Source organism: Rhipicephalus microplus, chromosome 1 (assembly GCF_043290135.1).
Source record: "Rhipicephalus microplus isolate Deutch F79 chromosome 1, USDA_Rmic, whole genome shotgun sequence".
Lineage (NCBI taxonomy): Eukaryota > Metazoa > Arthropoda > Arachnida > Ixodida > Ixodidae > Rhipicephalus > Rhipicephalus microplus.
The window spans coordinates 260563432-260590470 of NC_134700.1; the positions used below are offsets into that span (position 1 = coordinate 260563432).

A 27039-nucleotide genomic window follows, 5' to 3' on the forward strand; every position below is an offset into this window, starting at 1 on the left:
TTTTTTGCAAACCTAGGGCCCGAGCAAGGTGCTTTCTCGTTGCCTAGCACACACTAAAACAGGCTGTCCGAGCCGTTACGATAGCGCGTTTTGACACACACGAACATGAACGCCAGCTGGCAACGCGAGAGTCGCCAGTAGTTTCAGGCCAAATTGCGTATTTCTCCAGTGATGCCGCACTGCACGCCACTAACTGCTGTTAAAGCTGTGCATATAGGAGTCCCACAGCTACAACTGTTGGCCCTATGTGGGAGTAAGCTTCACTTTTATAAACTTAGTCGGTAGTATATTCCAGATGAATTACCATTCCGATCTTCTACGAACGTTCTAGTTAGTCGAGAGAGTCGGAGGAGGAAGAGGAAGAAAAGGCATGAATGTCAACCAAGTGAGCGCCCGGTTTGCTACACTATATTGGGAGAAGGAAGGAGCTCAAGGTTTTCAAAGGAAATAGCTTTTCTTGGTATCATCATCATCATCATCATCATCATCATCATCAGCCTGATTGCGTCCACTGCAGGACAAAGGCCTCTCCCATGTTCCGCCAGTTAACCCGGTCCTGTGCTTGCGGCTGCCAATTTATACCCGCAAACTTCTTAATCTCATCGACACACCTAACCTTCTGTCTCCCCCTAACCCGCTTCCCTTCTCTGGGAATCCAGTTAGTTACCCTTAACGACCAGCGGTTATCCTGTCTACGCGCTACATGCCCGGCCTATGTCCATTTCTTCTTCTTGATTTCAGCTATAATATCCTTAAGCCCCGTTTGTTCCTTAATCCACTCTGCTCTCTTCTTGTCTCTTAAGGTTACACATACCATTTTTCTTTCCATTGCTCGCTGCGTCGTCCTCAATTTAAGCTGAACCCTCTTTGTAAGTCTCCAGGTTTCTGCTCCGTAGCTAAGTACCGGCAAGATACAGCTGTTATATACCTTCCTCTTAAGGGATAGTGGCAATCTACCTGTCATAATTTGAGAGTGCTTGCCAAATGTGCTCCACCCCATTCTTATTCTTCTAGTTACTTCAATCTCGTAGTTCGGCTCCGCAGTTATTACCTGCCCTAAGTAGACATAATCTTTTACAACTTGATGTGCACTATTACCTATCTCGAAGCGCTGCTCTTTTCCGAGGTTGTTGTACATTACTTTCGTTTTCTGCAGATTCATTTTAAGACCTACCTTTCTGCTCTCCTTGTCTAACTCCGTAATCATGAGTTGCAATTCGTCCCCTGAGTTACTCAGCAATGCAATGTCATCGGCGAAGCGCAGGTTACTAAGGTACTCTCCATACACTCTTATCCCTAACTGTTCCCATTCTAGGCTTCTGAAAACCTCCTGTAAGCACGCGGTAAATAGCATTGGGAAGATTGTGTCCCCTTGCCTTACACCCTTCTTGATTGATATTCTGTTGCTTTCTTTATGAAGCACTATGGTAGCAGTTGATCCCCTGTAGATTAATTCCAGAATGTTTATGTGTACTTCATCGACGCCCTGATTCCGCAGTGCCTGCATGACAGCTGATATTTCTACTGAATCAAACGCCTTCTCGTAATCTATGAAGGCTATGTATAGTGGTTGGGTATATTCTGAGCATTTCTCTATTACCTGATTGATCGTATAAATGTGGTCGATTGTTGAGTAGCCCGTTCGAAATCCTGCTTGTTCCTTTGGTTGATTTAATTCTAATGTTTTCTTTACTCTGTTAGCAATTACTTTTGTAAATAGCTTGTATACTACAGAGAGCAAGCTAATCGGCCTGTAATTCTTCAAGTCCTTGTCATCTCCTTTCTTGTGTATTAGGATGATGTTGGCGTTCTTTCAAGACACTGGTGCTCTTCCCGTCAGGAGACACCTCGTAAACAGGGTGGATAGTTTTTCTAACACAATCTGTCCTCCATCTTTTAGCAGATCTGATGTTACCTGATCCTCACCAGCAGCTTTGCCTCTTTGCATGCTCTCCAAAGCTTTTCTGACTTCTTCTATCATTACTGGTGGGGTGTCTGCTACTGGGTTACTGCTGGTTCTGGGTTACTGCTAGTTCTTATAGTATTAAAGTCGTGGTTGTCCCAGCTACTGTACAGATCTCTGTAAAACTCCTCCGCTATTTTAACTATCCTATCCATATTGGTAGTTATTTTGCCTTCTTTGTCCCTTAGTGCATACGTTCGATTTTTGCCTATCCCAAGTTTCCTCTTCACTGCTTTGACGCTTCCTCCATTTTTCAGAGCGTGTTCAATTCTCTCCATGTTATACCTTCTTACGTCGGATACCTTACGCCTATTAATCAACTTCGAAAGCTCTGCCAGTTCTATTTTGTCTGTTGTACTTGAGACTTTCATGATTTGACGCTTCTTAATAAGATTCTTCGTTTCCTGGGAAAGCTTGTCAGTGCCCTGTCTAACTACCCTGCCTCCAACTTCCACGGCACACTCCGTAATGATACTCGTCAGATTATCATTCATTGTATCTATGCTAAGGTTGGTTTCCTCACTAAGAGCCGAGTACCTGTTCTGAAGCGAAACTCTGAATTCCTGTACTTTCCCTCTTAGTGCTAGCTCATTGATTGGCTTCTTGCGTATCAGTTTCTGTCGTTCCTTTCTCAAGTCTAGGCGAATTCGAGACCGTACCATTCTATGGTCACTGCATCGTACCTTGCCAACCACTTTCACATCCTGCACGATGCCTGGGTGTGCACTCATTATAAAGTCTATTTCGTTCTTATTTTCGCCATTAGGGCTCCTCCATGTCCACTTGCGGTTTCCTCGTTTTCGGTAGAAGGTATTCAAAATTCGTAAATTATTGCGTTCTGCGAATTCTATTAGTAGCTCTCCTCTGGCGTTTATAGTACCGATGCCATAATCTCCTACTGCCTGGTCTCCAGCCTGCTTCTTCCCTACTTTTTCATTAAAGTCGCCCATCAGTATAGTATACTGTGTTTTTACCTTACTCATTGCCGATTCCACGTCTTCATAGAAGCTTTCAACTGAAGCGTCATCATGGCTGGATGTAGGTGCGTAGACCTGTACCACCTTCATCTTGTATCTCTTATTCAGTTTAATTACGATACCTACCACCCTTTCAATTATGCTATAGTATTCCTCTATGTTGCCAGCTATGTTTCTGTGAATTAGAAACCCCACTCCCAGTTTTCTTCTGTCAGCCAAGCCCCGATAGCAAAGAACGTGCCGTATAGGCCTCATCTGTCCTCCTAACCTCACTGAGCCCTATTATATCCCATTTAACACCCTCTAGCTCCTCGAATAGTACAGCCAGACTTCCCTCACTAGATAAGGTTCTAGCGTTAAACGTTGCCAAGTTCAGGTTCCAATGGCGGCCTGTCCGGATCCAGAGATTCTTAGCACCCTCTGCTGCGTTGCAGATCTGGCCGCCGCCGTGGTCAGTTGCTTCGCAGCTGCTGGCGACTGAGGGCCGTGAGTTATTTGACGTATGCATGTGGGAGGTAGTGGCCAGATACTGCACCAGGGTGGCCAATCCTTCTCTGGTGAGGGAGTGCGTTCCCGGCGGTGGTTACCGGTGAGGCCGCACCCCAGGCCTCGTAATGCAGTCCCATCACCACGCGGTTTTTTTTTATCCGGTTGGGAACAGCGTGGCACCGGGGTTTGAACCACGGACCTTTTGCATGCGAGGTGGATGCTCTAACCACTACGTCATCGCTGCTTCCTCTAAAGGTATAGTTAAACATAAACAAGCAGCAGTCCATTCAGGACTTCTGTGCAATAATAAATATACATATTAGCAATGCTACATGACACAAAACAACTGTGAGTAAGCTTATGTATAACTAACACTTTTCAAGCTTTGGTATATATATTAAAAAAACACTATTTCCTGAAATGTCAGTAGGTGATACACAAAGACACTTACCTTGAACATTCGATGTAGTTTTAGGGCAACATGACAGAAGATAAACCTCAGCATCAACAACCTTAGGAGGTCATCACCATAGAATTGCAAGCATGCGGGATCTATGCTGCGGGAACGTATGCGGGGGCGTATGAGCGTATGCTACGGGAGCGTATGCGGGAGCGTATAAAAAGTAAGACTGGCTAAATATTACGGGTGCGCAAACTATGCGAGGGCAAAAATTACGCGAGTAAGTACCATAAATTCCTTATGTACAAAATGGTAAAAGAGAATGATGCATTAATCAATTTGCATATTGTATGGCTGACCCTGATGGCAAGCTTTACAGCTTTTGACTGTAATGAACCCTCGTTGCCTTATTTGAAGCAACTGCAATGCCGAGTTTTCATTTTTACAAAACAAAAATGGGGCTTTACTAGTCAGTCATGCTCTATCACCACATGCTCTAAAACCACGCCCTATTATTGGTATACTTCAACGCAAAAATTTTGGTCTGTCTGTCTGTCTGCCTGTCGACTTGTCTGTGCGTCACCCGAAACGCCTAAAGTTAAATCCCATCCGCAGTGCCAACCAGTATTGCTCTGGTTTCTGCGTTAATACTTGTGCGTATTGTGATTTGAAATCAATTATTGCGCATATCTGAGACACATCAACACACCATATCTGTGGTGTGTTTCTTTATACTACAAAGGCATACATAAGCGTTTATAAGTACCGCTGTGTTTATTACGCCCCGCTGACAATACAACGCTATGCACAAAAAAGGCCAATTTTATTAGCAAGAGTGAGCTAGTGGTGCCCATTATGCAACTTTTTTTAGCGCGCGCAAAACTCAGAACAAAAAAAAAGAGAGTTGGTGCCTCTGAATACAGCTTTGTTACATGTGAAACCAGAGTGTTGTGCATTTTAGTTCAATATGTACAAAGTTATTCAGGATAAAGTTTGTCGTACACAAAATACATAGATATGGAGTTAAACTTCATACACCAAAGGCTGAAAGGTAAAAGGACATATTCTTTCACTGCTAGCTTTGGATGTAATAGACCCTTAAATATGCGTGCCTGATAACTGTGACATTTCTAACGTAGCTTCCAGTTATCGTGCTATCAGACGCGTTAGAACGCACAGATGTTATATGATTGCATGGGAGATGTTCGAGTCGGCTACTCACTTTCACAAAAAAGAAGCATTCGTGAAAATAACGTGACTAATTGCATCTTAGCACAGCTTCTGTATTCCCAGAAGTCTGTGTGCCTCACAGCATCGTACCTATCCCCACCATGCCAAATGGTCACAATTCAACACTGAGCTAAGCAGAAAAAAAGATAGGTAATATGTGCATATTTCTTTCTTATACTTTACAACTGTGTACCGATACCGGATGCTGTTTTCCTGCCACGCCTGATGCTATGAATACCGCAGGTTAAACAGGGCTTCTATCAGCCACAACAGGGCGCGCACACAGCGAAAAAGAAAAAAGAAGTTTTTAGCGAGAGGAACTTGAACCAGATGTTGCTGCGGCCGCCCACAATGGCGATCTCGACAAACGAATTCATTATCAACGCGTTCATCAGGCACAGGGGGTCCACTACGGTTAAAATCAACAGCGCTTCGACTTCTATCACTATTATTAGGTGTATACGACTAAATATTAGCACATCAATGAACGTTTTGTATTTATGACCTTCCCGAGTTCATGGCGAGTTTGAAACTCGGTAAGCCAGCCCTAAAACGTGAGTTATACCGTGCCTCGCCATAGAAATGCTCTCAGTCATTAGCAAGCGCATTGCTGAAGCACCAGAGCACCCAGTAGAAATTAAAAAATAAATAAAGTAGAATTTCAACTGAAGGAAAACGACAATAACCCTTTCGTCTTTTCATGTCACGTTTTCGGGCACTCTCTATAGCAGCTGGGTTTACGTCTCTACGAAAGCGTCGTTTTTCGACGCTCCTATAAGATTTTGTGAACGTTTTTTTTTTGTTGCCCTTGAACGAAATGGGCATGCGCGAAACGTTTACGTAAAGACATAAAAAAGCAACCGAGCGGGATATCAAGACGTGCTTAAAATCTTTATTCTCGTTGGGGATGCGCGCTAAGGCTTATCTCGATTCCTACGACGCTCAGCCTGCGAACGGTAAAGCCAGGGGATTTGGGTGCCGACTCACTCGGGAACGACTCAGCTGCCAGGCTTCGCTCGTCCATTCGCAATTTATTTTGTTGGAGTTGTAAAGTGCGGCAAACAAAAACAAATTGTAAAATTAAACACAAACTTATCTCGCTCAAGGAGACAACCCATCAGCTTCAAACGCCGCGTCTTCTGCACACACTGCGAAATCGTTTCAGCGATTCAGATTACCCTTTTTCTCCTTGCGTTATCTGTACTCGAATTTTCGCGTAAGGAACTCAGAAGATGGGATAAATGCGAGAAAATACATTTTCAACGATTGAAAAAGCAATACCTACTCAACAATTAGCCACTGGCTAAACTTGTATGCTTTTAATTTTCTTCCTTTCTCTGTTCAGTCGCTTATCGACGTTGAGCTTGCACAAAACATACCTTTGTCAACTTGTTTTGAACCATTTAATTGCTCTTTCCAATGCCTGCTTCTTATCCTTAGGAAGAGATAAAGCGAATTTACACGAAAGAGGATGAAGTGGGAATCAGTGTCGTCAAAGGTCGAAGAAGGCAGAAAAACACTTCTGTCCTTATATTGTTTTTCTTTTGCTATTACGTGTTATACACTCAGGCGCCAAGCGTACAGAAAAAATGCATTTACGTTATCCATGGCTGAAATTATCTCCTCGCATGCCTAGGTAAATCACAGAAGAGTCACGATAAGTCAGGAAGTAGTTGATCCCTCCTCGCCTTTTTTTCGTCTTGCCCAGACAGGGATTCATCTAATGGTGGTAAAAATAGCGATTTCTCTGTATCTTAACTAGATCGACACTTCTCTTGCTGCTCTTTTAACGAATACAATTCCACTCGTTACGATGGCTGTAGTGATATTGACAATTGAACGAACGTTTTAATTTCTTTGTTGCATGTTTTTAGCCGGTCGCTGTCTTCCCTCACAAGCTGTCATCTCTAATGTGGCTTCTAATTTCCATCTTCTTTTCTGTACGCTCGCTTGGCGTTTAATATACGGAATTCGCCCACAGTTCACGAGTAGTAGTTTAGCACCATAACTGAAAACGCGGCAAGAAGAGAGCAGGGAGCTGGTGCCGTACTCACAGCTGACTTCAAGGATGATCCGCTTGCTGACCGAGGGCAGCACACCGTTGGATGCGATGCACAGGTAGGCACTCATGTGCAGGCGGGAAACCTTGGTGATATTCAGCCAGGTGCCTTTCACCGATGAAACTGTAATCATGAACAGGCCAACGGTGAGTTAAAACCTTCATCGTTCAAATGGCATTCAAGTTATGGCGTCATAATTGGTTGGCCCCTCGATAGCTGATAAACATGCTTACGAGATCAACTAAACTGAAGGACAACGAGGTATCAGCTTAAATGCCAATCTATTCAATGTAAGGAAGACGAAAGAGAGGAGATGCAGGAATGTTAACCAGTTTAGCATAACTGATATGCTACCCTGCACAGGGGTAATGGATGAGGGATGCTGAAAAAAAAGTAAATAAATAGAAAAAGAGAGGGGAAGTGTACACGTGCACACATAACGTCGCCATGCAGAGCGGCAGTCTTGTGCAGTATATGGTATCGTTAAGAGTCTACAGGCGCTCGTGCAAGTCTGTTGATCTTAAGAATTTTAACCAAGGAATTTCAGTATCTATTACATTTAAATTTCATCTTTTAATCAATTGTACATCTTGATTTCTCGTGCGCCTAATCTCTGCCTACGTGAGTAAACAAGCTGAATAAGCGAACTTTATTAACATTAGGGCAAAGCCAGGAGGATTTGGGCGCCGACTCTCTCGAGAACGACTCAGCTGCCAGGGTTCGCTCCTCCATTCGCAATTTATTTTGTCATCGTCGTAAGGTGCGGCAAATAAATATTAAAATTGTAACAGGAACTTATTTCGCTCAACAAGACAACCCATCAGCTCTAAACACCGTGCCTCCTGCACACAGAGTGAAATTGTTTGAGCGATTCAGATTATCCTTTTTCTCTCTGCGTTGTCTATATTCGAATTTTCGGGTGAATAGCAAAGAAGATGAGATAAATGTGGGGAAATATATTTTCGACAAATTTTCAACGTATCTTCACAGTCGATACAAGCCACATCTTTTTTTTTTAATTCAATGTGTGTAAGGAGAGGTTGGTGCCAATCCGTGGCGCCGGCTACTCCTCATGCCACATCTTTCATATCAGCGCGTCTCGACCATCGTAAGAAGGTTCCGGTGCCCAAGAATAACACAATTTCCCATTCATTGTCATTTTTGCCGATGACTTCTAGGGAATGAAATCAGCTTCCTGGATCTATGAAAAGCGTTTCCATACATTTTAAAAATTACTTCTTAACTAATTGAACACCTACATTTAGCCTTTGCGAAATTTTCTGTTTTGTTCTACTGCGAAGCACTTTGTATATTTACTGTCTGTATTATTGTACTTACGTTCTTTTTAGGTTATATGCTGTGTAATACTTGTGAAGTTCAATATATTTTCACTATTATATATGCATATATGATGGTCCCTCTCTTTAATGTACCTTGTACCTTGAGGGGAAAATATAGTGAATAAATAAATAAATAAAAAACCCATCAGATTCTAATGTTTTCTTGCGCTATGTTTCGAGAATGCTACGGTGACTCATTGGTATGCCTTTACTCATATACTGAACAAAAACCACTCAACCATAGTTCATGGTATCCATCGGACTGCAATCATATCATCTGAGAACTCAGACTTCGAATGCTTACTGCAATAGATTTAAAGTGACAGGACAGAACCTTCACGCTCATTTCATTTTCATTTTAACAAGGATGAAAGAAAAAGCTAAAAAGACAAAACAAGGCCTCCTTCATCTCCACCCCCGCCCTCTCCCCCAACTGCTAAAGCCGCCATGCTTCTCAAAATGGATGAAGCATGATTTCCTAAAGGTTCCCACTTATTCAATAAGCGAGCACCATTATTACAGTAAGCAAAAAGGAGGTTTTTCGAGCATGCTTCTGAAACGGAGCCAGGCTGGTCTGGAAACTAATTACAAAACCTTATAACGTTTCTTAGTGAGCATCAAGGCGGACTAAATAATGCTCAATAGACCCAAAGAAAAACTCAAAACGAAGCTTCAGTCAAAGTAAGAAACCTGCAGCTTCTGTTCACATTATATTTGACTCGCTTCATGCCATGCAGACAAGACACGACTTTCCTCCACGAGCAGAAATTCATTTATGGCTACTTCTTGGGGAGCGCGTTGCAGACCACGTTGGTGTTAACCAAGTTACGCTTCCATTAAACACTGAACCCGACCCAGCTTTTCTTTGCTTCAGTGCAGTGATTGAACAACCGCTCGCCACACGTCTGCGTTACACGTCTTTACAATTTTATTCCTACTAATTCCTGCAAACTTCCTTGGATTAGTAACCGCAAAATAAGACGAGAAAAAAAATTATGGCATGCATTACATGCTTTCATCTGCACCGGTATTCAACGCTCATTCTTTCTTCTTTCGCGGTGTTTGTAATTGCGGCATTAAGACATGCCCTGCTTTTCTTTCGTAGAACGGCCGGGGGATATCTTTGTGCGCGTCTCCAGAGCTGCAAGAGTGACGCCGTAGAAGTTGTCGGCAAACGAAGGCTGCCAAATTGTGGCGCAAAAAAAAGAAGAAAAAAGCAAGGAACGATTCGGATAAAAATGCTCGCTGCTCCCTCATAATCGCGCAGACCTTTTGTTTCAAACCCGGTGTAGGGAAGATATCGAGAAGAGGGAGTGAAGTCGAAGGGGAACAATGGCGGGGATCACGAAAGGCCGGGCGCGTGGGTCGGTCGGGGTTACTGCGGAGTGCGAGAAATTGATAGGGCGAAACGCAAAACTTTTATTCCATTAAAGCCTACCTAATTGAATCTTCCCCTTGTTTCACTTTCGAGCACAGCGCGAGCAGCGCCCTCTTCTAGCCCTGCGCGTTAACGTTTTCCCGCTCTCACGGCTGTCACGGGGAGAAGCCTGCTGTTTAGGCGCTTGACAAAAGCCAGGTCACAAGCGAGGGACTACGGCAATGCCCCAACACTGCGCACGTTCACTTCTCCTTTCCTTTCTCTCTCTCTCTCTCGTTCTTCATCGTTTTTTAAATGTTTAATTTACTATCTCTGACCTCTTCTGTGTTTCGTTTCCTAGCATCGTTTCTCTTGCTTGCCTTCCGATTGCTTGTTGGCTCGTTGTCGTGCGCTGCCAGGCACGTGAACCGAGGGAGCGCCTCGGCGGTAACCGAATCTGGGACTGGCGCTCGTGAGAGCCACCGTGTTCCGAGCTGCACGCTTTACGCCGGGACGACAACCCGGGGACGCCCCAAGTCAAGCACCGCACCACGCCGTGATTGACTCGAGCATCTAGGGTTTCCGGGGACTCGTTATGCAGGCTACGGAAAGCTTTTTCGTTTATCTCGTCGTAAATGAGGCTTCGTGTCATTGAACTTTGGCAAGAACCTTAAATGTGCGTCCCACCAAATTGATTTTGTTGACTGGGCGATGACAGTAGCGTTGAAGCGGAAACAATATTAAGGACACGTATCAGTGACGAACGTAAGGTGAACTTGAGACGTTATCATGAGGGGCACAAAAAAGCCACAGCTGATGGTGCCCTCCAATAGCTTCCCCAGCACTCCCCCTTATAACGTACAATGTAGGTATAATGTAATGTCTTGCTTGAAGTATCGATTGATACTATGGCAACGCAGCATGCTTTTTCTATAGCGACCTTTTTGTTTCATATATTACAATGCTTGGCCAGTCTTTCTTTAAGAGATAAAAAAATAGGGCAATAGTACCCCTTCAAATGTCGTGTTCGCTTCCTGCACATGTTGTCACAGCTATTCGACGAGAGTTTGCTTTAGGACACTCGGGCATATATACGAAGTGACGCACACCCCTACCGAATACATGCGACTTTAATGTGCACGTGGAGATGTGATCGTACAGAAATTGAGCTTTCCAGGAAAACTAACCCTGATATTTTAATGAAGTGTCGTACTTGTCGGGCTTTGTGGTTCTAGAAGCGCAAACATAAAACGAGCCCTCGTGCAAGATATTGTATTGAAATATGAACGAGCGCACCATAGGAGGCTTAAACAAGTAGCCACTTAGACAGGATAACGAAGAAACACCGCTCTTTACGCACGTGAAATGTTGTAAGCCACACACCATGGCCTTCTACTGACTGAGGCACTCGGCTGCTGAACCGCAGATCGCGGGATGGAATCCCGGCCACAGCAGCCGCATTTTCAATGAAGGCGAAAATACATGAAGCCTGGCGTGTGCTTAGATTTGGAGGCACGTTAAAGAACTCTAGCTAGTCGTAATTTCCGGAGTCTTCTCATGCAGCGCTTCTCATAATCATAACGTTTTCAGACGTTTAACACCAACAATTTCGATAAGAAACAGCGTTAATATATTGTCGTGGTTATCTCTCAGTGTTATGACTGCGCAGCGTTCTCATATAAACCGTTCATCAGTCACAGTTTACATATTACCTTTAGTGTAGCCTATAATATTTATATTCAATCCAGTGCAAGATGTCTACTAGTTTGGCCTACTAAGGGGTGAGCAAAATTATAGATTCGTGTGGCGTGTGCCACTGCTATCAATGCGTGCTGTCGTGGTACTTATTTTTTATGTTCATGTAAAACAAGATCGTACCATTCGTATGGTATTACAACAAGCATCACTTGTCAGGCTGATACTGAACCTAGCAAGCGTGTTTATGTTAGCATTCACTATCATCTTTCTGAAGAAGCGAAGGGGTGAACGATATGACCTATAAGCCGCCGCGACTTTCTTCCCGACCGTAACTTGAAGTTCGTAGCTAAGGCAGAATTTTATGGAGAGTTTCTGATTTCCCTTTTCAAACACATTTTATTTGCTACAACGCTTACTGTGAGCAACCACTGAATCAATCCAGATTGGAGTAATACTTGCCAGTACGTAATAATTACTGTTGTGGTTTTTCGTCCCAAAACAGCGACGTCACTATGAGAGGCATGGCAACAGAGGGCCATGGGTACTTTTTACCATGAGGTTCAGCTAACTATAAGTAAATGCGACTCAAGCATATGAAAACGCGGCCTGCGCAGTCGGGCTTTGATTCCATGACCTTCAGACCAGCAGTCCAGCGCCAAAACTACTAGGTCATCGCGGCGGGCGTTGAGATGTGATGTAAAGGCCTATTACTGGTGAACGAGAATGTCTTTTATCGGCGTTTGCATAATGCAGATACCATTCAAGATACCTTAACCACTAGACCACCGCGGCGGGTTATTTCTCTAGTTTAAGACTAACCTAAATTGAAACAATAAAGCTTCGTTTATTATCAAATTAAAACAAGTGTAAGAATCCACTGGGAAAAAATGTTCAAAGCGTGTAAAAATGTAGAAACAGAATTTCCTACCCCTTGAATTTTTTTCTACAGCGCCACGTTTTCTCCCCGTCTGTTCTCACAGTGCATGGTGTCCCCGATGCCGGCTGCAACATGTGCCACCTCAAACTCTTCGTTTTGTTCTCTGAGAAATAATGCTGAAAATGTAACGGAAAGTGATTGCAAAAACCGAGCAAGCAAGTTATCGGCAACTTGTGCGCTGGAATGAACAGCCGCTTTTCAAGATTGTCGATAAAGGTCAAGGGCAAGCACAACCAGAAATGGAATCAAAATTGGCTGCAAGCTACTGGGCTGTTTGCGCAGTAACACGGATATCAGGGTACCCCACCTTCGTAGCCACGAAGCTTTTCCATTGCCAAGATAAGTTGCCACCGAGTATAGTTAAAATGGCTACCAAACGACACCGCAAGCAAGCAGTCCAAATGGCTGCTTTATTTCGCAGGGAGCTCTTCCGGACGTTTCGAATTCTTCCGGAGACATCGATCAGCTTGGCCTGGCCTTTGCTTCGTCCAGTTTTTCGCGGAAAATTATGTTGACGAACGTCGGCAAACAAAGCCACTGTCGCAACCCCCCCAAGGCCATAACAAGGTGAAGTTGTTTCGCCTCTACAATCAAGCTGAAGATTTTGTCGGCACCTAGAATTCAATACGCGCCTGCTGAACGAACTGCCCTACTTTCGCGAAACAAATAAGATGCGATAAAATAGATTTGAAGTGAAAGAAATACTCATTTAAATGGCGAGAAGATTTCTTGTTTGTGTATAAGTCGCTTCGAATTCAAGGCGTAGCTACTGATTGTGATGTTTATAGTAGGTAGAGCTGTTTCTGCGTCTTCTGTTGCCATTTATATCTTTCACTGTTTGCGTTCATTATTTATACTAACCAAGATGAAATATATATCTGTGATTGCGTGCAAAACAAACACACAAATATTGATTCGAATCGTGTCAGCGAAAGGCACTGTTACATACCTGTACAACGAAATAACTTTGTTAAGCCGCGTTTGCTGTGATCGCAATAGTGGAAAAGAGGAGTGAACTGTAAGACTTCATTTAACTACTTTATTATGCTTTTATGCTGTGGCATGAGATGGTTGAGAGGAGCTGGTATTTCGCTTAGGTAGTTGTTTTTTTTTCTTCTTTTTCTGCGCATCACAAAAAAAATCGATTTGTAAATTTAAGCAAAAGGGTGAAATCCGGATTCTCTTCTAAATTTTCAGGTTCCACCTAAAGTTATGCCTATGTTATGTGATCAGGTCTGAAAGAAAAGGAGAAATACTGCGGCAGTAGTTAGGAGACTGAAACTTGGTCCCTCACGGTCCATCTTTTTATTTCGGCAGACGTCGATATCAGTCTTGTACATGAACTATTCCAGGCATACTTGTATTTTATGCATTTTAGGTATACACATTCAACGAACACGTGTGGATCAGAGTCGAAGTCAATCACGGTCGTCTTATTTCTCAAGCCACCGTCAATACCATGTTGTCAGACACACTCTCACTCCGGAAAATAGTGAGTACCAAAGCTACGTCACACATAAAAAGCCTCCAGCTCTATATGGGTGCGATGTGATAAAATATTTCAATCATGCGCATCGCGACATATCGGCAGATTCGCGCACGTGCGTCAATGGGGACACTGTGCACTCTCACATATCAAGGTGACTTTTTTTTTCTCGCATGATTTTGGAAATTTGAAACTCGTAGATACGCACACATCCATCACGACTTGCCAGTCTAATACCTCAAAAGTAGTGCGAAAAACTTCCGCTTTTGAGAATAATACTAATATTATGTAGGGTTTTTCATTCCGAAACCACGATATGATTATGAGGGACGCAGTAGTGGAGGGCTCCAGAAATTTCGAACATCTGGTGTTCATTAACCTGAATTGACATTGCACGGTACATGGGCCTTTCCATTTTCTCCTCTTTAGAAATTTCACCACCACGGCCGGGATCTAACACGCAACCATCGGCTTCGCAGCCGAGAACCCCAGCCACTGATGCACCTAGGCGGACATCTCTTCGAGGATTGAAGCCCGCTGGTTTAGACATTACATGACATGCTGTCCTATTTAATTAAAAGTCACTGCGTGCATCACCCGTGTTTGTCGCATTCTTAGAGGCGTCCAACATTTTTAATGTGGGAACACTTTTCTAATTGATCCCCAAAAGGCCTTAATAAAAAAGCCTCTTACCTTACAAATCGACTGCCACAATTTTTTTTTTCTAATTCATCCAGATACAGGGATTTGTCGCGTGCATTAAGCGCTTTCTCTCTGCTTTCATACCACTGAGCGTGGCGCGCGGGCTCAGAAGGCGAGGATGACAAGAAGGCAAGAAGACGCGTGTTAGTCTGCACGAGTAATTTCCTTGGCCATTTTACATGCTCCCGAGCTCCCCTTATTCTACCCCTTCACTTCAAATAATGTTCTACTTCCTGTTCTTCCTCCTCATCTGTCTCTTCGTTTTGTTTGACTACTACTACAGAGGAGGGAATAACCCACACCCTAAGGCGCTTCGCCCCTAAAGGTGCCCTCAGGAGAAAATTCTTTTACGCATTACCACATTCGAGTGAGCGCCGAAGTTGAGGATGAGCTCTGAAAAGTAGTATTGTCCATCAAAGCTTTTAGAGGAGACGTAGTTATCGTCACAGAATGCAGTGGATCACAATTTTTCGAATCAATCGTTAATATACGTGGTGAACATTGCAAAAAAAAAATTAAACCTAGCGCCATGCTATATTCGGCAGAAATCATACATGCAAAGGCCCAATTATGGATAACTGTGGGAGCTGGTGTTCTAATGAGTCATGCGGCGTGATGTAGTCGAATTTCCCTCAGAATATTTCAAGCTTCCTGCTTGCTCTTATACAGTAAGCCCCCATCTAGTAACGTGGTGGGCTTCGAGTATGCTTCAAAAGACGACGTAAAAATATTGCCACTTCTTCATGCAGCAATACATTTCTAAACGTTCAAGAGGCGGAAACTTCGCGTGCGCCAGTCGTGTAATATTGCCACCTCCACAGAAATGGACGATGTTTTTGAACATCATTCTATGTGGACAATTTCTGCGCGCACATTCTTAAGTATTTACGCGTAGTCTACAAAGAAATCAAAAGAAATACGACAACCGACAATCATTCGTAACTATTTGTAAAAAAGCCAAAAGTTAAAATATTTCTATAAGTACAACGAAAAAGCTACAAATGCAATCATAAGGCAATATTATTTGAAGCATCTACATGCGATAGGTCACCATTTTCTAAAATGCTGTGGCCATTGCTTTTAAATTTAATGTGCGGGCTCACAGAATTAGCTCACCTGCTACCAGTAACGGAAGAAAAAAAAAGACGGAGATTTTTTCACCCCACGCAAGGACGAAATTATAATAAAATCAGGGTATCCTCTTTTCATATCTCTCTCTCTTTCACTTGCTTTTTTTTCAACCGTTACAAGAAAACTTGAGCTGATACAAAGTGGCACAGATTTCTTTCATTCCGTCTTTCGTACTAGCGACAAGGGCACCTATCGTTTTGTACGTAAAATGTGAGAGTGTTATTTTGCTTCTTGCGAGTGCGCAGCTGGGGTCTTACAAGAACGAAACGCGCAGTCGGAGACAATTTTTGTCGCCGAGTGGCAGCATCGTCTAGCTAGCGTAGAATTCGCCTCGGGTACACCAGAGTAAAAAGGAAAGAGTGGAAAAAGGGGAGGGGGTGGCAAAGAACAACGGTGTTCATTACGACCGTGACGTTCTCCTTCCCTGTGTTACGGGGGAGACCCATCTGGTCGGGGGGTGTTCGTGCCGCCTTGTAATCAGAAATTCAATTACAACGGCTCGACTACCCTCCCCCTTTTCTGACCCCGATCTCGCTATCCTCTCGCCTCCTCATTTTCAGGCCAGTTCTCGAATCCAGTTCTTTACGGGAAAAGGCGCCGAAAACGCGACACTTGGACGGCGATGCCTCGGCGCGAGTCGGCCACCTCTTCTTGGTCGGGCTCCCACGAACCGACTGCAGTCGCCGCCGCTCTCGAAAGGAAACAGCGGTGATACGCGTCATTAGAGGAAAGCCCCTTGGTTACTTAATGACAACGCGGCTCTTGAAGTGCCTAAGCGACGCCGGCACCCTCCGAGGTGACAGCGCCGGCACGCACGAGCATTGATTAAGGCCATCTTTCCTCCCTCAGAGCAGTGGCCCTTTTCACGGAGCGTGGCAGATACGCGCGCATGGGTCGTTGTTGGAGGCTCGCGGAAGTGGGGGTGGGCAGCGACCGTTCACTCCGCCTGACTAATTGCTCGACTAGCGTTTCGGGCCAGCGGTGCAGCGTCGGCGCCGTACGCTGTATGCGCGCGCGGGACAAGCGCTCTTCTCTGTAGAAAGAGAGAATGCCGCCGCAGGAGGAGGCGAGAGCGTCGAGATGCAGTGCGATTTCGAGACGACAGATGGCAATGGAACCCGCTTGCTTGAATTCAAGCAGTCGCAAAGAGCCGAAAGCACGAGGCTGAGGGAATGATCGGAAGACAGACGAAAGCGGGGGTGAGTGAGATTGAGGAGGTTTTCGAGTTTAATAGCAGGGATTTTGATTCGAAAAGTCGCGGGGCTCCGAAGCCATCTGTGGTTCACTGTTATCGTTTGTAGCCCGTTGTGGCAGGGTGCGGGGGTGTAGCTTTCGCTGCTCGCCTGCAGTTAAAGACGCGAGTGTTCAATGGAGGGCCGCCAGCCGTTGACTGCGAGGGGCCCTTCGGGGAGGAAAGCTTGTAACTCCAGACCCATTAATTTGAAAAGATTGCAACCGTTGGTCCCGCCAGAGTACCTCGTTTTTAACGCTCCGAGCCAGGATTTTTTTTTACAGTGCCCAATCCCTGCCATTGTTTGTAATGTCACGCACGACTCTCTGCTGCGTGCTTTCTTCGAGCGTGTTGTGCCAGAGCTGTAGGAAGAGGGAGGAGAGAAATTGATTGGGCGTGAGTTTTTGGGCTGGTGCATGGATCTGAAGTATACAAATTGCGGCAACTTCGTCATCTTTTGTTGGGAGGCCGGCTAATGCTTTTCGTTTGTTTCAACCTTTGACTCTGCGTACAGGTCCCGATGTCGGCAAAAAAAGTATCCCACTACATCTTTCCCCGATGGCTTCGTTCAACATCTACAATTTCTTTTCATTCAGTCTCTTTTTTTTCTTTTTCTTTGTCATCATTTCTCTCAGTGGTCCCCTCATTCTGCACTTGTGTCATCGGTAATGTGTTTGGCAGAGCAAAGAAAACAAACCATTTTATTCCATGAAACGTCGTATCATTCACGGCCACTTCGATTGAGTACGTTGCTCGAAGCGTGTAACCTGATCGCCACTAACCTGTCCGCTTGATACGTCTATTGCTATTCGGTGGAAAGAAAACGAACGTAACTACAAAACGCGCAGAAATTAATGGCAATGGTCCATCGCTGTACTGTGTAGCACTGTTATTTTCCTCTTGTTTTGCTGCAGCTCGTTCACATATTTACCAGAAACGATACTATTATCAATGACCTCTGCAACACCTCAACCATTTAGGAAACGCTGGCTGCTGGTGTTTATTCGGGAAGAGGGCACAACCATAACAGCAGCCGTACAAAATTAAAGTTAAGACAGCCTGTTGCCTGAACGAAGATAACAGTTCAGTGTTTAGAAAAAGTTGTTGACAGTTTAGAGTACAAGGTACTCTACTATAGAAAAACATAAAGACGTCCCGTAGGCCTCACACTTGATGAGTCCGCGTCGACAAAAATTACGTCATGAAGGAGCTCACGATGACGCATGATTCAGTGCGAAGTTCGCGCCGGCCACTGGCATCGACAAAAGCTGGGGCTTCCACGTCGCAGTTCTTTCGAATGTAACATTCATCGAATGTTCACACTTAATCATAACATCGTTTTTCTCTAGTAGTTCAACTGCACAATAAGGTTCACCCAGACAGACCTTTCTGGCTGCACTGATCTTTTGGCATACACAAATGAAGCTAAATAATTAGATCTTTCTAACATTCACTGGACATCTCGTAATATATCACCCTAAATACTTACTTGTCGTTATGGCACACTAAAGTGCCCCAGATATTTTAATTGCGAAGCATTTCTTTGCGAGCTCCAAGCACTTTTGGGGTCTATCTACGTAGATAGATAGATATATCTATAGCCGCCTACGTCTGGGTGCTCTCATGATCACCCCTTAAAGTCTGGGTAAATCACAAATAGCATGGGTGGGTAACATGGTTCGACGAATATGACTCGCTGGCCATGAGATGAATAATGGCACGACCCTGATATCATATTATTCGGTATATCACACTTCGGGCTATTGTTTTATGCAGGATATCAACTTCGAAGAAAACACTCTACTCCAGACAGTGACACATACTCGCAGGCGGGTATGTGCCACTGGTATGTGGGTATGCGCCACGGGTAGCTAACACTTCGTGCTACCCAGAAATGTCGAGAACACGCATGGGTAATTTTCACGCGTGAGCGTTAAAAAAAAGCTGACATAGGCAGCGTGGAACCAACGAATGTAAATAAAAAAGTGTCTATCTACAAGCAGGAATCGAACCCCACCATTCAGCATGGATATCAAGTGTTCTGTCACAGAACCATGCCAGGACTCGAAACTTCTTTTCAAATAGACCGTAATGTTCGTAAAGCGTGAATTGGGGATGCAGTGATGGCTATCCAATCTGTGGTAATGCCACAGGCACGGAACGAGGTTTAGCCATGCCAATGCGAGTATGTGCCATGGTGTGAAAGAAGAAGAGGACGGTTGGTGTGCTTGTGCTCTAACGTTCGGTTCGGCTCGACGTCCAGTGCTGCTCCTGTGAACAGACGTTGTGGTCGTTCTGTGATCACGTGACATTTTCTGGTGGAGGTGCTGGGTAGTGTTGTATGCACTGCAATCAGCAGCGAGGTCCTGACACTAGTCGCGACTTGGAAGAACCCGCTGACCTACGGCGTAGCAGGCGACAACTAGGCCTACCTCCTGAATTCGGACCATTTCCACAACTCGGCAGTACTATGGCTAGTGCGGGAACGCAAACCCAAGAAACATCAACGCTGCCTCCTCCATGGTTCTTCAACGTCCTGCGAACTCCGAAGCCGCTCCACGGTGACCCTTACGAGGACGTTGACGGCTGGCTTGACGACTACAACCGTTGCGGCAGCGTCAACGAGTGGAACGAGCAGCGAAAGCTTCTGTATGTCTACTTTTATCTCGAGGACTCTGCGCGCACTTGGTTCGAAAACCATGAAGCCACTATGACAACCTGGCCAGAGTTTTGCAACCCGTTGCGAAATACCTTCCGAAGCTCTGACCGAAAGGAGCAAGCGGAACGGCTCCTCAATTCCCGAAACCAGCGTCCGAACGAGAGTGTTGCCATGTTCGTTGAGGACATGCCGCGGCTGTTCAGGCGAGCCGACTCCTCAATGACGGAAGAGAAGAAGGTGCGCCTCCTAATGCGGGGAGTGAAAGAGCAGCTGTTCACGGGACTAGTGCGAAACCCTCCCAGCACTGTAGGGGATTTGCTCCGCGAAGCCACGACAATGGAGAGAATGCTAAGGCAGCGTTCGTACCAGTATGAGCATCCTGGCAGTCTTTCATCAGTGTCGTCGGCCCTGCCAACACCTGGCGTCACGACTGTAAAAGACCTGACGGAGCTCGTGCGCAGTATTGTGCGCGAGAAGCTGCAAAAGCTGCACGTGGTGTTTTCTCCGCCCCTTGTTGCTGCTCTAACGGATGTCGTTCGCGAAGAGGTCCGGCAGCTGGTGCACCCCATGACGACTCTGCGTGCAGCCGAAGTCCAACCCATGACGGCCCCGCGTCCAGCCGAAGCTTCGCTATTAACGTACGCGGAAGCACTACGTACTCCTGCACCGGCTGTTGGCTATCCGTCCCGTCCGTCCACCTTGCAGACGGCACCGTCGTTCTACTCGGCACCACCGCAGTACGGCAACCCACCCCTTACACGGAAATCCAGTGTATGGCGTGCTCCCGACAACCGGCCTCTATGTTATCACTGTGGTGAACCAGGTCACATCTACCGTGAGTGCGCCTACAGACACATGGGTCTTCCTGGCTTTCGTCCGGATGCTCGTCGACCCAGAAATGGTTAGCGGCCCCGTGCTATCGCCGAATACTTGGCAAGCCAACGATCCTCAACCATTCCGCGTCGCCAATCTCGCTCACCATCTCCACGGCGTTCCAAGTCACCTCGCCAACAATCGACCTTTGCGGACGTCCTTGCAGGAAGATCGCCTAGATCCACAAGCCCGCGCCGGGGAAACTAAGAACAGCGACCTCTGGGGGTGAGGCCGCTGTTGATCGACCGTTACAAGACCCTCCCCCGATTTGTCTGCCGACATCCGACGACATTCTTTCACCGACGTGTGCCATCGACGACAAACGGGTCTCTGCTCGTATCTCTGTCCTTGTCGACAACCACCCGCTGACCGCTCTGGTAGATACGGGTGCCGATTATTCTGTTATAAGCGCTGACCTCGCTGCACAGCTAAGAAAGGTACACACCTTGGGGACATGGAACCAACCTCCGGGCTGCGGGAATCAGTACATATGTACCTCAAAGAAACAGCCGTTACGTTGGGTTAAGATCATCTATCATCATCATCATCATCATCATCATCATCATCATCATCATCATCATCATCATCATCAGCCTGACTACGTCCACTGCAGGACAAACGCCTCTCCCATGTTCTGCCAGTTAACCAGGTCCTGTGCTTGCTGCTGCCAATTTATACCCGCAAACTTCTTAACCTCATCTGCCCACCTAACCTTCAGTCTCCCTCTAACCCGCTCCCCTTCTCTGGCAATCCAGTTAGTTACCCTTAATGACCAGCGGTTATCCTGTCTACGTGCTACATGCCAGGGCCATGTCCATTTCCTCTTCTTTATTTCAACTATGATATCCTTAACCCCCGTTTGTCCCCTAATTCACTCTGCTCTCTTCTTGTCTCTTAAGGTTACACCTACCATTTTTCTTTCCATTGCTCGCTGCGTCGTCCTCAATTTAAGCTGAACCCTCTTTGTAAGTCTCCAGGTTTCTGCTCCGTAGCTAAGTACCGGCAAGATACAGCTGTTATATACCTTCCTCTTGAGGGATAGTGGCAATCTACCTGTCATAATTTGAGAGTGCTTGTCGAATGTGCTCCTCCCTATTCTTATTCTTCTTGTTATTTCAACCTTGCGGTTAGGCTCTGCGGTTATTACCTGCCCTAAGTAGACATAGTCTCTTACAACTTCAAGTGCACTAATACCTATCTCGAAGCGCTGCTCCTTTCCGCGGTTGTTGTACATTACTTTCGTTTTCTGCAGATTAATTTTAAGACCCACTTTCTGCTCTCCTTGTCTAACTTCGTAATCATTAGTTGCAATTCGTCCCCTGAGTTACTCAGCAATGCAATGTCATCGGCGAAGCGCAAGTTACTAAGGTATTCTCCATTAACTCTTATCCCTAACTGTTCCCATTCTAGGCTTCTGAAAACCTCCTGTAAGCACGCGGTAAATAGCATTGAGGAGATTGTGTCCCCCTGCATTACACCCTTCTTGATTGGTATTCTGTTGCTTTATTTATGAAGCACTATGGTAGCAGTTGATCCCCTGTAGATTTCTTCCAGAATGTTTATATATACTTCATCTATGCCCTGATTCCGCAGTGTCTGCATGACGGCTGACATTTCTACTGAATCAAACGCCTTCTCGTAATCTATGAAGGCTATGTATAGTGGTTGGTTATACTCTGAGCATTTCTCTATTACCTGATTGATAGTATGAATGTGGTCAATTGTTGAGTAGCCTGTTCGAAATCCTGCTTGTTCCTTTGGTTGATTGAATTCTAATGTTTTCTTTACTCTGTTAGCAATTACCTTTGTAAATAGCTTGTATACTACAGAGAGCAACCTGATCGGCCTGTAATTCTTCAAGTCCTTGTCATCTCCTTTCTTATGTATTAAGATGATGTTAGCGTTCTTCCAACACTCTGGTACCCTTCCCGTTAGGGGACACCTCGTAAACAGGGTGGCTAGTTTTTCTAACACAATCTGTCCTCCATCTTTCAGCAGGTCTGATGTTACCTGATGCTCACCAGCAGCTTTGCCCCTTTGCATGCTCTCCAAAGCTTTTCTGACTTCTATCATTACTGGTGGGGTGTCATCTGGGTTACTGCTAGTTCTTATAGTATTAAGGTCGTGGTTGTCTCGGCTACTATACAGATCTCTGCAAAACTCCTCCGCTATTTTAACTATCTTATCCATATTGGTATTTATTTTGCCTTCTTTATCCCTTAGTGCATACATACGACTTTTGCCTATCCCAAGTTTCCTCTTCACTGCTTTGACGCTTCCTCCGTTTTTCAGAGCGTGTTCAATTCTCTCCATGTTATACCTTCTTACATCGCATACTTTACGTCTATTAATCAACTTCGAAAGCTCTGCCAGTTCTATTTTGTCTGTTGTACTTAACACTTTCATGATTTGACGCTTCTTGATTAGGTTCCTCTAATTAGGCTAGCATTGAGAGGGAAAGTACAGGAATTCAGAGTGTCGCTGCAGAACAGGTACTCGGCTCTTAGTGAGGAAACCAACCTTAGCGTAGATACAATGAATGATAATCTGACGAGTATCATTACAGACTGTGCAGTGGAAGTTGGAGGCAGGGTAGTTAGACAGGACACTGGCAAGCTTTCCCAAGAAACGAAGAACCTAATTAAGATCATCTATTGTTAAGCGCAATGCATGGAAGGTGATTGGCACTTTATATCAACCAAGCAAACACGCTAACAGACATTGGTGATTTTCATTCGCGAGCTTTAACAAAAATCAGTGCATTTCCACGAAGTGAATGACGACAGGTGGGCGACGCTATAGCGCTATAGGTCTTAACGTCCATGATGTCCACGTTGAAGTCGTCTACTACTGTTAAGGACGGACGCACGGACAAGAGGATGGATGCACGGACAGACAGACGGACGAATTGGGTAATAATGTATTGTGCTTTCATGCAGTTGATTACACATACAGTCGGTTGTTTACACGTTTTTTAGTTGTTTTGTGCAGGTGTTCAGTTTCGGTTCGGGTTTTGTGGGGCGTGATGGACGCCAATTCTATCAACCCTAAGGAGCTTCACTCCTAAAAGCCGGCATCGACAGCGTTGACTGAAAGAACGCATAGAATAGATATGATCGTCCCAGCAGGAATCGAACCAAAGCATTCTGCGTGACCATCAAGAATTGTACCACAGAGCCATGCCAGGTCTCGGAACTGATTTTTAAGTAGACCGTAATGTTCGTGAAACGTCAATAGTAGTTGCAATGCTGGCTACCTAGTATTATATACAGTACATACGTACTACTATCATACAGCCGTCACGTCGCGTTAACGACAATTGTAGCGAAGCACCATTCACTGATGCTCATTTAGCTGCATGTGTCCAGGGTCACACAAGCTTACATATCAGCTTACCGCTTCTGGCGTTGCTAATACCCATGTGTCTGTTATAATCGTTACGCAAAGGTAAGAACGCGACTCTTTAACAAATCTATGCGTACAACATTTTTACACGTGTTAGCGTCATTTGATACCGTGTTGCTCAATAAGAAAATTACAACACAGTCACCTTCTCTCGACGCGCTTAGCATAACTTTGATTCGCAAAGTACGTGGGATCTGCAGAGTTTTATGTTTTATTAACGCGATTCGTCCTTGGTCTGACACAAAGTGTTCATTAAGCCAATGCATCTGGTCCATTGATTCCTGTTTCGTTTCTAAAGAAAACTATTGCGCTATGCCATGAAACAAAGCGAGGTAATAAAAATTACGGCAGATAACTATGAAAATATCATTGGAAAAAGCAGTGCCTGGACCATCATTGAGTTCTGTGTGTGTGCGTGTGTATTTCGATTGATACGGATGCATGAGCGGAAGTGTGGTGCGAAAAAATACTGTTCTCTATCTGCTGCTACAACAGTATAACAAAACAGTAGGTGTGAGCCATACTTCTCTGCAGACTGGTTGGTTCATACTTTAAAACTCGATTTGCTGCGCAAGCTGAAGGAAAACGAGAAGGGAGACAGGAAAGAGCGCTCCTTCCTGTCTCCGTTCTCGTTTTTTCTTCCTTCAACTTGCACAGCAAGTTCAGTTTTCAAGTAGGTGTAAACTGGCCCTTTCATAGCTCCCTGAAGCCTACGATGAGACATCAGACAGGTTATACCACGCGTTCGCTCTCACAGGCAATCAAGCGCACAGCATCTGAAGCACGAACAAAAAAGTTAAGAAAACTTGGCACCAAGGCTCCAAAGCTTGAACTAAGTGCGGAGCTGGACAGCCTTCCTTGTTTTTCTTCGGTTTTCTCATCCTTTCATGTTTTCCGAGTTATTTGTCCTTTTAATTCTATTTATTACTTACACCCTTTTAATCTATTGTTTACTATTTCTATTTTTAGTCTAAATTAATTTCACTTTTTTCCTCTTCTTTCAATTTCTTCCTGGCTTTCTGTTTTTTTTTCTCATGCTGTGGTTGCTTGGCGTGAAGCAGGAAAAAACCACGTTTAGAAATAGCAAAAAGAGAGAAAACGAGAAATAGAAAGTAGAAGAAAGAGCAAAAAAAACAATAGGTGAAAAAAATAGAAAGAACACAAGCACAGGCCGGGCTGCTAAAGTGTTCCGCACTTAAAACGCGGTGTGTTTCTGCCAACCACCCCGGAGTGATGGCTGAAGCCACCCGACCACATCACTGGTAGTAATGACTTTTTCGTTCATTCTAAATTGTTATATACACTGGTCTAGAACTGAGAAGATCCTAAATTCACCAAACATTTGCCGCATGATGTAATGCTCCTTGCCCCAGCACCATTTTATTTGCACTATCCTAACACGGCATACGCACAGAATGCCAGACTTTGTATCCATGCTAAAAAAGTCTAGGGCTTTCAAACCATTTTGGGTAATGCAAGTTTCTTGGTAGCTCATATCGTTCCAGATAGCATTTCATTTATTCTTAACGCACAGTAATCAGGCGTGCACGATCACTAATCTTGACTTGCCAAGCATATAAAACATAAAAAGCTTTTCTTTATTCTGGTCTGTATAAAACCGCATACTCACCGAATTTAGGCGTGCATTTGCATTCGCGACAGTGTGAGAAATATTAGAGAGTAAGCCTCGTGAAACTACCATTCATGTGTTTGGAAAAAAGTTTTTTACGAGTTAGGGTATACTTGGTACTCTACTATGGGAGAGCGGAAAGCCGTCCAATCAAAACAGCTGTTGCTAATAAATTGAAGATCTGTGTTTAGGAGAAATGTTCGACGACTCAGAGTACGATGTACTCTACGATGAGAGAGCAATAAACGGTCCATGATCGCCCGCATACAGAAGGATCACTGAGTTATGTATATTCTCCGATTAATGCGAAGATCTACTTGTTCTTCGAAGAAGCGACTGGTGCTAAAAGAAACCTCATAAACTGTGACAGTAAGGCATTCTGTAAATATATTGGTGCAACGAATGTTTGTCCGTTTTTTTTTATTTGCAACCTGCTTTTCTTTTTTCACTGCTTGGCATCGTATGTCTTTTTTATAGCCTATTGGTAGCTGTAACGACACAGAATAGCCCATTGTGCAACTTTACTGTATCTAACGTGTGCGATAAGAACGGATGTACGGGCTGTCTATTCTTCTTCTGTTCTCGTTTACAGCTCTTTTTGAAAATAATGTTTTCTGCGTGCGCAGCTTTACGATGACTAATGAATGAGGAAACGCGTAGGTCGAGGCGTGGAATAACAACATTACTGGCAGCCAGCCTACAACTATCTTGCATTGAGAAGAACTGAAACTCTTTCATAGTTATCTCTCAAGAAACGGAAATAAGACAACCACCCCTTTGTAGCCGGGAGCCACAAGTAAATCTGTGCCATTTTCTCAGAAAGAAAAGCTTTCGCCACCTTGCGGGTTACCGCAGAACTCATTTGCAATAGTTATCAATCACGAGTATCAGCACAGGTGCCCGATTTACAGGTGACAGTGTTGTGTCATTGATGGCGAAACGTACCGATGTATGGGCATGCGCAGGTATGCTTTCTATCTTTTCTTCCATAGCGCGAACTCCCTGCCTGTACTCGGTGTTTGTGTTCTCTTGTTGCCTTTCTCTTGGGTTCGTGCCTGCACACCCTACATTCCTCTGCGATATCCGATTACCGTTGAATCATGATCAAGTATAAGGACGGTCAGTAACTTCACCATTTAGTTTCTACAAGAATCTAACACAGCATTCTCAAGCGACATCGAAGTGGCCCGAAATGGTTGGCCACCCGTCGTGCAAGTAGCAGCGTGGCCGGCCCTTTCAAATCATGGCGAGGGCTACTGACCTTTCTCGCGGCCGAACGCGATTTCCTGGTCGTCTTCTCTTCTCCACGTGATTTCCGGTTCTGGCGTTCCCTTGGCAACGCACTTGAGCGCGGCTTCACCCCCCTCTCGGACTTCGGTGTCTGAGCTGGTGTTCTCCTCGTCAATCTTGGGTGGCACTGCGGAAAAAGAAAATAAGAAATGAGGACAAAGGGACATTCTGGCGTAGGAAA

The 27039-nt window shown here is 44.8% G+C and overlaps 1 protein-coding gene across 4 annotated transcripts in view; it reads right to left on the minus strand.

Annotated features, from left to right (window-relative positions):
* The window catches only part of LOC119169137 (lachesin-like), a 157691-nt gene that overhangs the window by 26013 nt on the left and 104639 nt on the right, over positions 1 to 27039 (minus strand). For 3 of the 4 annotated variants that reach the window (XM_075893930.1, XM_075893936.1, XM_075893928.1), the window contains exons 4-5: positions 26830 to 26985; positions 7114 to 7242 (exon numbers count right to left, since the gene is read on the minus strand). In XM_075893930.1, coding sequence (XP_075750045.1) covers positions 7114 to 7242; positions 26830 to 26985 — 285 coding nt within the window. Of the gene's footprint in view, positions 1 to 7113; positions 7243 to 26829; positions 26986 to 27039 lie in introns of those variants that run through there. The other variant, XM_075893927.1, reaches the window with a different exon arrangement.